This window comes from Opisthocomus hoazin, chromosome 1 (assembly GCF_030867145.1).
Source record: "Opisthocomus hoazin isolate bOpiHoa1 chromosome 1, bOpiHoa1.hap1, whole genome shotgun sequence".
In the NCBI taxonomy this organism is placed as follows: domain Eukaryota; kingdom Metazoa; phylum Chordata; class Aves; order Opisthocomiformes; family Opisthocomidae; genus Opisthocomus; species Opisthocomus hoazin.
Window position 1 is genome coordinate 33,488,258 of NC_134414.1, and position 18,217 is coordinate 33,506,474.

General features: G+C 44.9%; 1 protein-coding gene across 5 annotated transcripts in view; it reads right to left on the reverse strand.

Annotated features, from left to right (window-relative positions):
* Positions 1–11,294: 11,294 nt before the first annotated feature.
* FAM124A (family with sequence similarity 124 member A) overlaps positions 11,295–18,217 on the reverse strand; it is a 45,771-nt gene continuing 38,848 nt past the window's right edge. For all 5 annotated transcript variants that reach the window (XM_075421318.1, XM_075421290.1, XM_075421300.1 and 2 more), the window contains one exon: positions 11,295–15,300. In XM_075421318.1, coding sequence (XP_075277433.1) covers positions 14,497–15,300 — 804 coding nt within the window. In that variant the 3' untranslated portion in view covers positions 11,295–14,496. The remainder of the gene's footprint in view (positions 15,301–18,217) is intronic.

An 18,217-nucleotide genomic window follows, 5' to 3' on the forward strand; every position in this document is an offset into this window, starting at 1 on the left:
TTGCTTGAAGGTCAAAAAAAGTGAAGATATTCCCCCAGAACCTTGTTACTGGTGCTTAACTTGGAACAACCTGTCCATACCCCCACGTCCCAGCTGCTTTCTCGGTACTTGGTGTGACCCATGTGGTCTCCTCAACGCCGACCCCATGCAATGGCAGAACAAGGTTGGGATCCCTCTCACTTCCCTCTAGCTGCTTCTGAGATATGTTTCCTGTGATGCCTCAGTGATGGGACACCATAGTTGGGCTATGAGGGACACACGTGCACATCCTCCCCTGCATGACCTGCCCTGCAGTTGTAAAGCCTGGATCTCCCAGGAACTCGTCCTTCCCTGCCTTCCACCACCTTCACCAGGCAGCTGAGGCAGGCTGCGCTGAAGTCCTTCTGCTGAAACTTTCCACTTCACGTAAGACCAGTGAAGTCTGTAGGGAGGCAGGACATCTGTTGATGGATGGAGCCAAGAGAAGCTGCTGGGCACACAAGCTTCTGTCCTTTTCAGACTGCTGTGGCTGTAGTAATGAACCGACCACGTAAGAAATTTTTAACTGCTTCTTAGAGATCTGGATCCTGAAGCTGCCACACGAGGGTCTGGTTATGCACCACATCACAGAGGGGCCTTTTGCTTTCTCTGAGGCTCAGGGAGTATCTGATATTGATGGAGACGGAGTAGCCACTGCCATCTGCTGCTCCTTCCCAGGAGGATGCAAAATGTGCCAGGAAGGGGCTCAAATAGCAGCTTTTCCATTGAGGCAATTAAGTGATTGTCAGTTTGAAGGGGGAAGAGATGATCATGACTAGCTTTCACACACTGTTACTGAGATAAACGAACACACATTTTACAGGGCTTCCAAAAGCCCACAGGTGCTCCCTTGAGGGATCAGCTAGCGTCTTTCAGTTGATTCTGGGCTCCCCTGTATCAGTCATCTTTGCATTTCTTTGGGCTGACACCCCAGTGCTTTGGTGAGCTGGAGTGACGTGCATTACAGGATGCACAGGTAACATCATCCTCCTCCTTCCAATCCACACTAACTTCACAGCCAACATTCTGCTGATGTATCAGATCCAATGACCACACTATGCCGATAGATACATTTCACACACATCATACATCGTGCCGTCATACATCTCTATTGATATCTGTCAATGATTCTATTGATACATGAAAGCCAGCTTTTGCCCTAAGCTGTTTTTTCTCATGATAGATCATTTCTTCTCTGAGCATTCAGCTTACTTTTGTTCCTGCTTCTTTAGGATGGCAGAGCTGGTTTTTTTCCATTTTGAGTTTTTCACCTTTCATCCACTTTTCCCATTCTGTCCTGGTGTGATGAGAATTACAAACTGGTATCTAGACCTGGGCTGCTGCCAAAGGGGAAGCTGAAATCAGAGGCAAATCACAGCCATTTATAAATCAAACCTGACTAGATTTTTGCTGCAATTTGTGTCTCACAGTATTGTGCACTGTGATAACTTCAAGGGGAAAGGCATCAAACACTCAGGGTGTGAAGAGGCTCAAAGCAGCACTTAGTCCCCCAGAGTCCAGACTTCTCAAGTTTCTCTCCTCCTGGCAGGTAAGACCTCACAGAGCGTGGTGGCCCTTCTCCAGATCTGATCAGTTGCCCTTGTCAATAGACCCCATTTCCCCAAGACAGCAGAGCAGCAATTAACTCCTTTCCTGGTGTGTGGGTGACTTCATATCACGCACCTTCACCTGTCAGGCCCTGTGGCCCATGGAGACGCCTCCACCATATGCGCATATGTAGATGTGCTACACCAAAGTTACAAAACTTGCAAATCTGCTTTCTTGACCTCCTACTTGCCTCCCAGGGGCAATGCCAGCACCTCCCAAGCTCTGGGATAAGAAGTGATGATGTTCACTCTCTCAGTCAACATCAGGGGACAAACCTAGCACTGCCGCATTATTTACTGAACTCCGTGGAAACAGCCTGATGCCCTTCAGCAGGACCTGCTCTCTTGTACCTGTAGTTTTTCACTCTGTGCAAAATCCAGATTGCATGTGGCATCTTCAGCTAAGCTTCCCAGGAAAACAATGGTTATTTTCATGAAAAAGTTGTTGCCTAATCCCCGAGACTGCAGTTCCCTAAAGAGTCTAGTTCTAAAAACCAGCAGTAAGAAATAGGACTGACTGTTATTCCTTTCACCTTTGGGAGAATTCTTTTATGTAACTAATCTAATTTAATTTAATTTACATACTTTTGTCCATATAGCATTCATGTACCCAGCATCAATCTTAACTTCTGTATCACAGATTGCAGTCCCCTGTCTATACTTCTCATTCATCTGTATCTCCAGTCTTCTTTTTTTCATGCAAGTCCTTACATGATCGCATATCATTTTCAGAAGATTTCACACTTCTGAAAGTCCATATGGTTGTCAAATTCTTTTCTGATGCCATTTGTTTATGGCTTCAAAATAATCAACATGGATTCACACATCCTTTTCCCCCCCCAGTCTCTTTTGTACACAACTCCCATAAGATTAATTCACTTCTCCAAAGGATGCTGCCAAACTTAACACATCAGCAGAGAATGCCTGGGGCAAAAATCTGTTCCATCTTGCTACGCTATTCATTTGTGTCAGGTTGCAAGCTAGCTGTCACTCCAGAGAGCAGCCAGGATTTCTTTGGACCATCTACCAAAAATTGCAGTATCAGAAATGGTTCTGGTGACCTGGTATGTCTAAGGGACAGCAAGCCTCCATGCACAGAGAGGAGCAGGGCACATCTGCAGCTGCATCCTCACAGGTGTCACTGAATGATTAACCATGATGCTGAAAGCGGAGTTTTGTACCCTGCAGTGTGCTAGAAATAAGGTAAATACCAAATCCCATTGATCCCATTAAAGATTTTCAAAGTGCGTGTCAAGAGGATGGGACCAGACTCTTTCCAGTGGTGCCCAGTCACAGGACAAGGGGCAATAGGCACAAACTGAAGCTTAGGAAGTTCCAGCTGAACACGAGGAAGAACTTCTTCACTCTGAGGGTGACGAAGCACTGAAACAGGCTGCCCAGGGAGGTTGTGGAGTCTCCTTCTCTGGAAATATTCAAAACCCACCTGCATGAAGTCCTGTGCAGCCTGCTCTAGGTGATCCTGCGTTGGCAGGGAGATTGGACTAGATGACCCCCAGAGGTCCTTTCCAACTCCTGCCATTCTGTGATTCTGTGGTTCTGTGATTTAATAAGGAGACGCTAAGGGGAGAAGTGGGCAAGAGGAAAGGAGCCTGGGGCCTGTCCTGATGAGTTCTGGACACAAGGCTGCAGGTGCAGCGCCAGACTTGGATCCTGCCTGAAGAGATGGGACAGAAGATGTGTCGGGGAACCAGGGGATGGGAAGAGTGGGAGCACCTCCAGGCTTGTGTTGGCGAAGGAGGGGTTAATGCTGTTCCGAGTGTGAATTTCTGGGTTTGGGGTTTTGAGAACGAGAGCATGATTTGGATGGGAAGGCAAAGAAAAGAAAAAGGAAGATTAAGGGAAGGAAGGGAAGGACAGGGAAGAGGAGGGTCTGTGGGGACAGGCAGCATGCACCAAAGGACACTCATCTATGAAGGAAGGGGCTGAAACAGTGAACCAGCTGGTTAGCTCAGAGCAAAGGTTGTCCTGGAAACTTGGAAAGCACTCTGTGAACTCAGGCCCTGTTGGCAAGCTGACAGCTTCAGCATCCTTAGCCCGTGGGGCTGATGGCTCCCTTCCACCATGCCCACATCTCACCCCGATGCCTTGAAGAGCAAGGTCTTGCATGGCCTCACATCCCTGAAGCTGGAGCACCACCTGGGACTAGAAAACAGGGATGAAGGTCACAGCTGGATCCTATCTTTCTGCTCCTCTTCTGCCCTTTGGCTTGTCCCAGCGCTCCCCTGCCCTCATGTCCAGCTCTTGCCTCCTCATCACATACCCAGGCAGGCAGCAGCAGCAGCAGCCCCAGAAGCGTCTGTGCCTGTTGCTGCCATAGGCAGCCCCAAAATTCCATTCTTCAACATTTCTGCACAGTCTTTACACACGTGGAAGGGCAGGAATGAGCATCCTCACCTCTCCTGTGGGAAAACCACAGAGCAATCAGGTCTTGAAAGAAAGCAAGGCAGCAAAGTACTGGGGAAAGAAACCTAAGGACAGAGGCTGCATTTCTGTGGCTTTACCTGGGGCAACAAGGGAACACTGGCAACCAGTCAAAATCCATGAGCAGAGCCACCAAGTAATCAATTAAAGCTTGGCTTTCTTGTGACTGAGAAAATCCCAACCGAGAGTAAGAAAAAGTGGGAGTCATAGCCATGTCATAGTGAACCATGTGAAAAAAACGGCCACTCCTAATCACGATCCAGTTCAAAAAAATCAGTCCATGCAGTGACACATGATGTTATGGTTTTGTCTCAGTTTACAACAAAGAACCACGCAGTTACTCTCTCACTCCTTCCCCCTCCCCGGTGGGATGGGGAGGAGAATCAGAAGGAAAAAGGCAAAAACTCACGGGTACAACATGCAGTGTTCTCGCCACCCGATGCTCAGCTTGCTCCTGAGTAGCAAAAAGCCTTTCCTTCAGCCAGCTCACCACTTAAATACTGAGCATGACATCAGATGGTACAGAATATCCCATTTGCTTGGCTGTCTGGGTCAGCCCAGCCAGCTTCTTGTGAAAATTATCTCTACCCCAGCTGAACCCAGGACACAAGTGAAATGCAAAAAGATGACTGTTAAATCACCAGAGTAGAAGGAGTTATAAATTTGGTATTAATTATTGCATTCTTCAGCAGTACCAGTTTTGGGATGCCCTGTCGCTGACTGCGTTACATGCAAGGAGCAGGAGTGCTCTGGTGGCACTGCTAACCTAACAAGAAGCATTGTCTTGGCAGGAGTTGGGTCATACTTAGCAGATGATCTCCGTACCAGGAGGGCTAAAATTTTCATCGAAGTAAATAGGGGTATTTGTGACAGCCAGCCGGCTTACCGTGCTGTGCTCAGAGGCTTGTTCGCAGCAGATGCACGGCTCCATCCCGAGCACAGCCCTAAACAGTCACCCCATGGGCTGCAGCCGCTTCCTCGCCCGTGGCTTTGGTGCAGGAAAACGACACAGCAGAGCCGTTTGGGTCCTCAGGTCGTTGAGGGCCAGCTTCGTGATGGAAGGGAGGGTGATAGAGCACGGTGGTGGGGTGGAAGTCCAGCACAGGCGCTGCCAGCAGTTCCCAGTGAAACCCAGGGCACAAAGAGTGCGAGGGCAGGCAGATCTCGTTGGCGGCCATGGCTGGAGCAAGGCTTGCTTTCTACCGCGCTGTGAAGCCAACACCACCGTGTCCACCCCATGCTCTTCGGGGATGCTTGCCACAAAGTGTCCGGCGGACCCCGGGGCCGGGGCCAGGTCTCAGGCACGGCTGCGGGATGCGGAGGGCACCGTGCCAGGGCCCGCAGGGTCCCCCCCGGGGCCCCCACTGGGGTCACCCGCCTGGGCTGGCAGCGCCTGGCCCCGACACCCGTGTGCACGAAGACCACGAGATGGCACTAGCAACTTTTGCAGGCTGGTGGCTCCCCAGGAGGCACACACACACAAAATATAGCGGGCTGCCTTGCTGTGGTCCCTGCAGAAAACACAGGTACTCCGCAGTCACGGAGACGTGAGTGCGATATTTCTCTTACTGACTGGTCAGCTTTGGCTAAATTCATCTCTACTGCCGTTCCATTACGTACTAATGGTCACCAGTTTTTTTATTTACGAGGGGCAGACTGGATGAACGGCCTCCACGTAGCAAGCTATTTTGCATTTTACGCCTCATATATTCAGGAGGAACGTGATTAAAGGAGATTGGGACAACTGGCTAGTCTAAAGTGAACCGTGCTTAATGCAAATGGCTGAGTCAAAGCAGAGACAGGGTGTCACTGTTCTGTTGTGAAGCTTTCCAAGACTCCAGGTGCCTTTTCTGTGGCCAGATTGAAGCAACAATGTCTATCTGTAAATTGCTAAGTAACAGTGAACTGAATACTGATCTCCAGCTCCAAGGCCAGGCCAGCACTGTTTGACTTGTGTCCACAGCCTTCAGAGCTGTCCCATCGGTCACAGACATACCACAGAGCAGTGGGCCTGCCTTCCCTCCGGGACTGCTGGGGGATCCTTACGGCTGGCTCTAGGGCACCATGATCTCATTTTGCAGGGGAGGTTTTTATCTGACGTAAAGTGAGGACTGCGTTGCAGCCCAGCTGAGGGGTGTTTTTACAGCACGACACTGAGGGGCTGAGTTTCATGCCATGTGGGATGCTCAGGGGCATGTGGGAGGACAGGAAGATGCAAAGTCTGGTGGGAAAGTGTTGGAGACAGAGGCGGCCAGGCTTGATGTAGCCTCTTCCATAGTGGGAGCAGTCCCAGGTAGTGTCTTGGATAAAGCCGCTTGAAGAGGTTGAAACCAAAGCAAACAAGCAACCAAATGATCCAGTGTTTGAACCCTCTCCCTGTCCCTCTTCCATTTACCACTGTAGACATTTCCCATCACAGGATTTACAACGCCTTGTGGGGTTTTCCACATCGAGTAGCTGGATTCCTCCCCTACATCCACATGTGCAGGACATTTCCTCCCAGTTATCTCACAACCCGTTCATTCCTGAGCTTAGGAACACAGTATCCTTCCTGGGTGCTGGGGTAACATCGCACAGCACTCTGCATTGACTTCTGGAACAGGAATCGCTCAGTGAAATTATCTGGGTGAAGGCTGCAAATAAATGCAACTGTCTTCTCACACGGGCATGAATTCAGTGCCATTCATTGCCATGAACTGCTGTGGAAACCCAAGGAATAAAAAGCGATTCAACAGCAAATTTGACAAATTGACGGAGGATAAATCCATTGGTAGCACAATGTAGCAGTTCGTCGCACAGTGATCTGAACACAGTTTTTGGCTCAGGAAGTCTGGGTTTTGTGTAGATTTAGCAATTTACACTATGCTGAGTCCTGGAAGCTGGGAAAGGATGCCACAGGGAGGATTGCTCTGTACTGAAATGATGCTTAGGCTCAGATGAGAGAGAATTCATTATCTGAACAGAAATAAATTTGAGTTAGTTTGGGGAAGAGTCAACATGGTTTTACACAGGGAAATCACACCTCATAAATCTATTAGAGGCTTCAGAAGGCATCAACAAATAGGTGTACAGCTAAGAACATTTTTCCAAAGTCCTTCATCAAAGCCTCTTAAAGAAACCATGCTGTGATGGTTTAAGAGGTAAGGTTATGTGAATAAAGGACTGATTAAAAGGCAGGAAACAGAAGGTAGAAATAAATAGCCAGTTCTGACAGTGGAAGGAGGTTGGCAGTGGCGTCATGCAGGGATTTGTACTCAAGCTTATATTGTTCAGCATGACTTAAAACTGGAAAAAAGGGAGCTTCATGAGATGGGAGTTTGTTGAGGTTATTAAGCATCCAGGATAGTAAAGATGATGGACAACTGGGGAAGCTGCAGAAGAGTCTCACACAGCAACTGGGCAATAAAAAGGCAGATGAAATTCAAAGTACCTAATTCTAAATAAAATTACATTTAAAAAAATCCAATTTTACGTATATGACAGTAGGCTCTGAACTGACTTTTACTGCTTGGGAATTGGACCTTGGGGCTATATAAAGATCTATGAAAAGGGTAGCTCAGTACTCAGCCACAGTCAAAGCAGCAGGACACATTACTGGGAAAGGAACAAAGAATAAAATGGAAAACACCTTCAAGCCATTCTATAAATCCACAGTGCATCTACAGCTCCAAAACTATGTGTGGTTATGGACCCCCCAGCTCAAAAAGCACATGGTAGAATAAAAAAAGAAGGGTAACAAGGATGAACAAAAGCATGGAATGTCTTTTCTGTGAAGAAGAACTAGCAAGAGTAGGACTTCTCAGCTTGAAAGGAGAAAACAGAAGAGGGATGTTTTATAGAAATCTATGAGTGGTCTGAAAATAGTGAACAAGAAATGGTTATTGAATGTCTCTCCCTAGAGCAAACCTAGGGGGTATCAAATGGAGTTAGCAGGTGGCAGGTCTAGGAGATAACCCTTCCTGTACAGTATGTAGTAGTTCCACGTGTAGCAGTGGAAATCCCTCCCACAGGAAGCTGCAGATGATAAATGGGCTCAGAAAGCAACTGGACAAATGCAAGAGAAGAAAACCATTTACAAAAGTGCCATCTATGACACCTCAGACCTTCCTGAGCCACACAATCATCTGTATAGCCTTTTGATATGTCCTTATGAAGGCAGCCCAGGTGTCCAAGCTAGGCCACTGCAGTGCTTGCTACCTAGGCATGAAATTACACACCTCAAAAAGCTTCTGTGCAGGATCAAAGAGCTCATCTCATTGCTGTTACCAGCCACTGAAAACATCAATGTGTTCCAAAATTCTGGTTTGTTCAATAGTTCATGCATCCACAGTTTTACTCTGCTTCCACTACACCCTTTGTGAGATGGGACTGTCTCATGAAGACCAGGGTAGTTCCATGTTGCTGGTCAGGCTGATGAATCTGAAAATCACTCCTGAAAGACCTCAGCACTCTTATGATGTAAAATTAGATGATTAGAGATATAATGGGACACTTGCATAACTAGAGCTGCCATGGCTAGATACATGTTCTTTAGAAAAGGATGGCAGATGGTGGTGGGGTTTGTGCTCTAGGCAACTCAGTGGCATGAATGTATGCACATTTTCAAGGGAACGGGGAAAGAGACAGTCGAGCTCATGGGTCAGGAGTAGCTAACAAAAGGGATATTGTTGTGGGCATCTCCTGCAACTCAGTCAAGAAATGGAGAAAGATAAAGCCTTCTTTGAAAAGCTGGAAACTGGTTCAGAACAGATGAGAATAGTTCCCATCTTCTGTAACTGGAAAAATCTGCCGACTGAAAAAACTTCCATCTTCAGCCACAAGATCTTTACTTGCAAGGTCTGCTGTCAGGCCTGCCAGTTCACAGAATCACAGAATCACAGAATCACAGAATGGTAGGGGTTGGAAGGGACCTCTGGGGATCATCTAGTCCAACACCCCTGCCGAAGCAGGGTCATCTACAGCAGGCTGCACAGGACCTTGTCCAGGCAGGTCTTGAATATCTCCAGAGAAGGAGACTCCACAACCTCCCTGGGCAGCCTGTTCCAGGGCTCCGTCACCCTCAGAGTGAAGAAGTTCTTCCTCATGTTCAGACGGAACTTCCTGTGCTTCAGTTTGTGCCCATTGCCCCTTGTCCTGTCACTGGGCATTACTGAAAGTTTGGAGGACAAAGGTCCTCCTGCTAGAGGAAGACTGAATCAGTGATTCAATAAGTTGGACATACACAGGCGCATGGCGCTGGGTCAGCTACATCTGATAGTGCTGAAGGAACTCGACAATGTCATTGTAAGACTGCTTTCTATCGATTTTGAAAAGTTGTGGTGATTGGCGAAGTCCCAGATGGTTGGAAGAAAGAAAATGTCATACGCCACTTCAAGCAAGGCAAGAAGGACAGTCTGGGGAATTACAGGCTGATCAGTCTAACCTCAGACCCTGGAACATTATCAAGAAAGCCTTCTTAAAGCTGGGCAGAAGATGGACAAGAAGGTGATTTGGAACAGCCAGCATGTATTTACCAACAGTAAATCATGACTGACTAACCTGATTGCCATCTTTGATGGAATGAGTTCCTTGGTGGGTGGAAAAAGAACACTGGATGTCATTTTGCTTGACTTCAGCAAGGCTTTCAGCGTAGTCTCCCACAGTATCCTTGCAGACCAATCAAGGAAACATGGACTTGATGGGTGGACTACAATGTGGGTGAATAACTGACTGGACTGTCAGGCTCGAAGGGTACTGGACAACAGTTTAAAGTCTCACTGGCAGGCAGCTGCAAGTGGCATTCTTCTGAGGTCAACACCAGGGCCTGTGCTGTTCAACGCTTTTGTCTATGTCTTGCATAAGGGGATGAAATGCACCCTCAGCAAGTTTGCAGATGACCCCAACTGGGACGAGTGACTGATATGTTGAAGAGCAGGCCTGCCATTCACAGAGACCTTCACTAGCTGGAAGAAGGTGCCAACGAGAACCTCACAAAGTACAATAAGGACAATCACAAGTCCTGCACCTCATTTGGACTAACCCTGTACAAGAGCACAGGTCAGGCACCTACTGGCTGGGGAGCAGCTCTGTAGAAAAGCATCTTTGGGTCCCAGTGAAGAACAAGTTGAACATGAGTAAGCAGTGCACCCTTGCGGTGTTCAAGACCAGCAGCATACTGGGTGGTATAAGCAACAGCGTTGCTATCCCCAAGAAATAATTATTCCTGCGTACTCAGCACTCTTCAAACCATATCCAGAGTGCTGCGCACAGTTTTGGGCTCCCCAGTACGACAGAGATGTTGACAAACTGGAGAGAGTTCAGAGGGGTTGGAGTCGTTAAGATGGTGAGGGAGCTGGAGTATATGATGTGTAAGGAGAGGCTGTGGGAGCAATGGCAGTCTTCCACCACCTAAAGGGGAATTATAGAGAAGACAGAGCCAGAGTTTCTCAGAGGTACACAGCAAAACAACAAGAGGGAAAGATCACAAGTTCAAACATGGGGAAGATGCAGATGCAGATTAGGAAGTAATTCTTCACTAGGACAGTGGTTAAGCACGGGCATAGGTTACCCAGAGATGCTGTGACCTTGCCACTGTTGGCTATTTTCAAACCTGAACAACCTGATTTAACTTCAAAGCTTTGAAGTTTGAACAGCTTTGTGTCTCCTTTCAGCAGACACTTTGGACTAGAGGCCTTTTCCAGCTCCTGATGTTTCTATGATACTACAACTGCCTTATAAATATATATAAAACCCACTTTGTTAAACCACAAAATCTAAACGAAGCCAAACCTACATAGCTTTGCATATCCAATGTAATGTTGACATGTAGACACATCGCATGAGGGGAATAAAAAAATGTATAATAGATATCACCACACACTGATAGAAACAATAGGGAAGCACTATTATGAAGACCAATGTACATGAAACAAACCAAGATGGGATTTAAGCATGCAGGATTACCAATATGTGTCACAGCTCCTATTTTATCATTCAGCTTTACTGGAGCAAATGATTTACAACAACACAGTGTGAATCAAAATATCCGGTCTGCAGAGGCAAAGCTCAGTCCAACATAAAAATATTTTTGCTATGTTTATTTTGTAATTATCCCACCGACACACACTGCCAAGAGCTGGAGAGCTTGTGTCACTGTATTCGTTCTGAAGCCCAGTTAAAATAGTGAGTCTGCAATACTTCATAAATGAACACGCAGAAGGTTAAGCACAACTGACTTTTCATCTCTATTTTATTTCACAGAAGCAACACATTTCAGGGGTTGAGAAGGAGAGAAAGTTCAGGGAAAACCTGCAGTTCTCAAATGACAGTGTTCATAATTTAACCAAAACAATACAGTACATAAGTAAATGCCGTGAAACTTGTGCATATTCAACTCTCTGAAGAGATCAGTCCTTTCTTAAATAATGGGAAGAGAATTAATGAGGCCTACCTTCAGTGAAACACTCCTCAAAACCTGACTTGCTTTATTATAGACGAAAAGTTTTCTGTACACTATCATCTCTGTTTTTCCTGACAGGAGGACACTCAGTTGTTCCAAAATTTGGTTACAAGCACCATAAATGTAAACAATTAAAAATTTCCTTTCTGGTTAAGTATCAGTAAGGGGAACAAAAATATTTGGAGACAGAACCAGTGGAGACAGAACAAATTCAGAGTCCATGGGAGCTAATTTGGCTTTCTTCCCATGAGGATTAATGTGGTTAAATCTGAAGCTGAGATGTTTGCAGAGCTGCTGGTTAAGAATGCACATGAGCCTCATGATTGATGCTTGAGCTGTCCTGTGCTGGTCTGTAGACCACCAGTACCAGCGTGTCCTGCCATGTCAGGGGACAACCCCCCGATGCGCTGAACTCCTTCTCGGGAAGGCACTCCCCAGGCGGAAAGATGTTTCAAAGTCTCCTCTTCGTTAAAAGCCCCAATCAGCTTCTGTCTGGATGTTGGCCTGACTCCAGGATCAGACAGACACATCAGCTCAAACCGGTTTTTGATTTCATGTTCAGATCAAATGTTACCTATATTATTAAAATATTGTGAAAAGGCTTTTTTTTTTTTCCCCCATGTTCCAAACAATGAATACTAAAATTTTTAACAGATTAGAACAAATTTGTCATGTTGGTTGTCATATCTGGAAGTGGCTAGTGTTGATAAAATGGCTGTCCCATAAATATACAATGCTATTTCATGATTTATTTTTGTACTACCACAAATATGACAGAAAATGATGAATCATAAATTAAACCTGTGGAGCCTGACTGTCCTAGCCATTGCTGCTCATATAGGGAATTGCAAGCTGATGGAAAAAACTGACCTCATAGTGGTTTCCAAGTATTTTGACAGGGTACAAACAATAACATGGAGCACAACTTTGGATAAATTGGGTCTGCTGTGATCTAAAGGCCACAGAAGTCAGAGGAAAGACTACATGGACTCTGAAGGAGCACAGAGCAGGTAAACACACGCACACCATGACAAATCCTTCATTGGTGGTACTTCTGGTCCCAGACATTTCTTAAGAGAACGGTTTACCCAAAACTGCAGTAAGCCTAAACAGTTTGGAGGGCAGGAGGAGCACAATAATCTCCTGTGCTCTTAGGGCTTGAATAGATTTTCCTATTTATACATTGTGTTTAGCACAAAAGACAAGGTCTACCTCTGGTACATGCTACGATGGCATCTCACAAAGAGGAGACTTGGACTTCAGCCTCATGCCTCTTTCCCCATATGGAGAAAATAACAGCTAAAGTAAAAAGCCTTGAGAAGTAGCATCCTGACTCTTGACTATCCTTCTGGTCTCTTCTGAACTGGGGATGCAGGTTTAACGGAAACCCTGCTCCTCCCCTATAAACCTGTACTCAATTTTCCCTAGGCTTTCTTCCAGAATTGTTTGTACGAACTGTGCATTTACTTAAATGTGCCAGGAGAGCTGTTCCACTTTTTATAAATATTATTTAGAGTAGCTGTGTGCTTGTTGGTGTTTTTTTTTTTCAAAGCAGCAACTCTTCTGAGCAAAACTACCAGCTAATATAGCCAACCTTTTTCTCCACAAAATGTGTTTCTATTGCATTCACCACAACACCGTCATGGTAGGTCTTCAGCATCTGTACCTGTATATAGGTTACATACAACATTATACATACACCTTTTTTTACACACATGGTAATTTTATTGCTGGATAGACCAGAGCTGCAATCAGCGCCACTTCTCTGCCAAAAATGTAACTTTTCAGAACATGCATGATGCAATATGATATATAACTTAAATCCTGGTGAAGGTACTTAGCTGTCATATTAACAGCTTTTTACTTACTTTTTTTTAATACCAAATGAATTGGAGAAAAACAGGTTATCAAGAATGCATATTTTAAAAACATCACTTGAAAAGCCAGCAAAATTTGACTTCTTCTCCCTCTGGAGAGAGATATTTGAGAAGAAATGTGTTCTACTCTGAAAAAAGTATGCTTGCAATGGAAATATGAAGAGTAAGTTTCTGCATCAATTATTTTTAACAGAAAAATAGCAACCCCTTAAAATATAGGGAGCTGCCATATATTTGGGACTAGTGGTGTAGCAATATATAAAAAGGCTGGGTTATCTTCCTTGTTTTGTATTCCAAAAAGGTAAGCTCTGCATTGCCTGAGTTAGAAGTAGCAAACACGGTTTACTTGGGTTTACCACTGTCTCCATGAATGGGTCAGACCACAGCCCAGATGGCTCCCTTTCAGTTGGAAAGGATGGGCTTTTTGAGGGCATGGGTTGAAAATGTTCTGCAAGGTTTCCCTTTTGGCACTTTCTGTCTCCTGGACTGTCAAAGTAACAGATACAGCAGAGCTTCCTCATCCCTGAAGAGGGAGCAAAGCTTCTCCTCACCTCAGCACTGCCAGCTCTCAGAAGTTAGAAGGAACCGTGTGTGTCCTCACAGGAAACCTCTTGCCTGACTCTGCTGGAGATGTGTTACTGGGACCTGCGGTGCTTAGAACTGCCTTTGGAACCTGTGAAAGGGAAAGAAGACCTCTTTCTCCTCCCATCTTTCCTGAGTTAAGGGAATTTCTCAGAGAATTCAAAGCAGTTCTGTGTCACAAATGACTCTTCATTTTCTGTCAAAGAAACTGCATTATGTGCCTCTTCTGGCGTTTCCTTCACCACAAGTCCAAGGGTCAGTCATTGAAACCAGCCACCTTGCACTGCCATGGACAAGCTTCTGATCATCCCCTCCTGCACAAATGTACAGGGTGCAAGCTCAGACTGCTTTAGTATACACAGTTTGGGGACACCTATCTCTGAGGGATCCAAATGCTTTCTTCAAATATCTAGCATGCTCTGCTGCATCACCTTCTCCTCAGTGAGGAACCTTCTCCGAGCTCAAGGTGGGCCCACTGCTGTCATTCACAAGTAGAACATGTTTTCCCTGGAAGATGTAGCATAGAGAAACCTCAGATGTAAAATTCTTCTTCGTTAGCTGGTGAAGCTGGGCAAACACCACCACGATCACCCAGAGAACAAGGAGCTGCTCTCGAGGACTGTTTGGGCTGCTTGGAGAGAGATGCTGACGTGAATGAGCTGGAAGACCATTCAGAGAGAGAAGGCAGTGAACCGTCAACTGACTCAAAGGTATTGCACATGGCTGATACAGGCCTTCCACTGGTGGCTGTTTGTTTAGTCTTACCAACAGTTTGCTTCTGTGAGGGAAGAGAGGTTTCCAAGTCATTGCAAAACCCATTAAGGGCAGAGTATGCAGAGACCACAGACAGGTCTGAAAAGGACAGCTTCATCCCTGTGTCTACATCAGTCTCCTGGGCACCGTCCAAGTCGTCAATGTTAAGCCTGGGGCTGCATCTCCATGTTTTTAACCTGGTTGCAGGTGACCCAGTATTTAAAAACTGAGATGGTTCACTGAAATGAAAAGTCTCTGAGGCTGAGGAGGATTTCACTGTGGGCAAGCAGAACAGAGACTTGCTTCGTTGAAATGACCATGAAATGCTGGAAGCACTGCTAGATCTGCGTGTGAAGTCTCCTTGATCACTGTGTCTCAAGTCCTGCTGGGAGAAACCAAGATGATGGCCAAGGCCATTTGCGTGATGTACCTTGTTTTGACCCATTTCCTTTGGTTGTTCAGGGACAGATCGATGGCTCTGAGGAAGAAAGGCTGGCAGACTGGTGAAGCAGGGATCTGTTGACACAGATGCATACGGTTGCTTGCTCTGCTTTGCAGACTTCCTACACCAACTTCGTGCTTGCTGCAGCCAGGAGAGGGAGAAAAGAAGATCATATTAATACAGAATTGGCAGTCTTACAACCATAAGTCTCCATTGCCGAGTTGTTACTGCAAATAATTATGAAGCAGACTTCATTCAGTACGCTTGCAGCAAATGTTTCACTTCAATAACAAAGAGAAAGTACCCTGCCAAAATCCCAAATATTTACATAAGGAGCCTTGCAGACAACAAGAATAAATGGTAGAGGAGCCCTGCCTTGCGGGCTGAATTACACCAGCTTGAAATTCTCACTTACTATTGATTTATTCAGATTCATTCATATTCTGTCTTCCAACATTACTGCCTTAGTGGGCAGCTAAAGAACAAAAATGAAGAAATGGAAGATGTATGTTACCATCATTGTTGTTTCTCATTTCTTCCTTACTGTGGTGCAAATGTTTTTATTTTTTCCTCTGAAACATCAAAAGACCTTTCGCAAGCAACCTCATTCTCTGTTGTCTCAAAGGGAATTAACTACTTCTTTCAACTCTTTCACATTTTCTTTTTCACAACTGGTAAGTTGATCAGTGCACCACTTGCTCTAGTATCTAGCTCCTAATGACTTTAAGGACGGCTTTGGACACCTAATTTGCTTGTAGACACCTAGACTGAAGACCTAACCTGAAGGTTATGATCTAAATCTCGTCCTGAATCTCATCCCTAGGGCAGGATTCAGTTGTTTACCTGCCAGATACTCGAGCACGTGGAAAGGGACAGCAGCTGTGACAAATGGGGAGCCAATGTTCTTCCCGAGCAGCTGCTGGAGGCCGAGTGTCCTTCCTATGCGATTATACACTGATGTGTGGGTAACTGACCTGATCCCCTAGTGTCTGAGCAATCAGAATATTTTTCATCATCCCACTTTCTCAGCAAGACTTTTAGAAGTTCACATTTTTGAAAGTTTCATTTAAATTCTTCTTACTGTAATTTCTCACATAATACAAAATACTAGATTTCTGTCCCAAAAGGGACAGTAGGACAAAGTGCAAGATCATACCCTTGAGTATAAACATTAATCTCAGCCGTGGGACTTGTCAGTTGGAAACAACAGAGGAGAAAGTACTAGGTGTCTTGGTCACTATGTGCTATTAAAGTGACACAGCTGAGACAAACATGATTCTGGGCAGTCAGATTCAGGTGAGTTAAAAAAGTATTAATGTGCTGTGCACAATACTGCTATGGCCTCGTCCATTCTGCACAGGACTCAAATCATACCTATGCGAAAAAGAATAAATACAAACTGAAAAAGATGCAGCCACAAGAAAAAAGGAGAAAATATTAACTATCCATCAAAAAAACTGAACCACAAACTACTAAAAGGTTTCTAATCGCAACAGAACTAGAATAGTCTTCTGGGGTGAGTAATGCATAAAGATGGAGCTTGATCATTTTACCAAAGAGACTATACGACATGACAGAAAGGGATGAGACCTGGCAAGCAAGGAGGTCCTTTGTATCTGCTGTCTCTAAAAGAACTCCATACATCGCTGCTTCTAACATCTTGCTTTTGCACATCACATTGTCTTAGTGACCCAGATCTGTCATAACCATCTTCTGCTTTTTTGTTGCAGTGATTTTATAGGCAAAAAATGATCTTCACATCTGCAAAAAATGTTTTGCTCATTCGTGATCATATAGCTAGAGGCAATTTATAGGACAGCCAAACCACAGGAGTACACTTAGGCGTTGTAGATTAATATCTATATATACACCAATGTATATGTAATGAGTTATGTTAATTCATAACCTATTTCTGTATAATATAATAAGCTGTTTTCCTTAATGTCTAAAAGAATTAAATGAATTAATGGGTACATTAACAACAGTAGTGTAATATTTTCATTAACTGATAAGAAATTGAGTACAAAAGAGTCAAATAAAGTAAGTCAAACTGCCAACAAAACATTAACCAGAAAACACTTTAGACCTCTACAGGCAACATTATTTTATTTATGCAATAGATGAGCTAATTTGTTTAAAAAATTACTCGGCAAGGTAAAAAGCGTGTGTCCATGAAGACAATACCAGCTGTTTCCTAACTGAAGACGTTTTTGGATAACCCAGCAATAACAATGTGACATGCTAAAAGTATACAATCAAATCACCACACTCTTTTGATGAGTTTTTTCAAAAAAACACTAATTATATTGCTGTTTGCACTAACCAAAGGTACTATTTTTTTTCTGCTCTTTGATATCAGATACACTACATGGACTCAACCACCACACTTGCTGAATCAACAGAAACACCTCCAGAACACTTCTCCCACCTCTCAGAGAGAAGAAGATGGTGGATTGCCTGACCATGGCTAGTTTTTTTGCTGTATTCTTGTGTTTTCATAGACTTAGTTGATAATTTGGCAGATCAAGCACCCAAAGAAACTAAAGAAACCAAAGATCGAAGCAAGTGCAGTCTTCTTGTCTGTGAAAAGGTAAGGAGGCCCTTGGGACCACAAGTGCTGGTAATAACCCAGACAAAACTGTACCTGAAAATACCAGGGACAGATCCGACACTTGCACTGGGGAGAGCTGTGTGGGCAGTAAAAAAGCCTTGCGCAGACCATACCATCTGTCTACATATATAAAGCAGAGCCCACAGACATCACAGGTAGGATTTAGTTGTCTAGTTAATGCAGCCAAAGGAGTCTGGAGAGCAATTCAGTTTTCCCTAAAGGAAATTCCTGAATCTGGTTAGCTGAATTGCTCTCTAGATCTTTGAGCTGTACTGAGCACATATCCATCGACTACAGTAGGAACACAGACTGTAGCTCACACAAAAATACCTGCAGTTAGGCACCAGTTTTAGGTGTCTACATTCTGGAGCTGAACCAAATCCTGCAGAGATAACTCCCATGTGTTCATTTTGCTTTGTTGTACAGACGAGATATATTGCACACTAG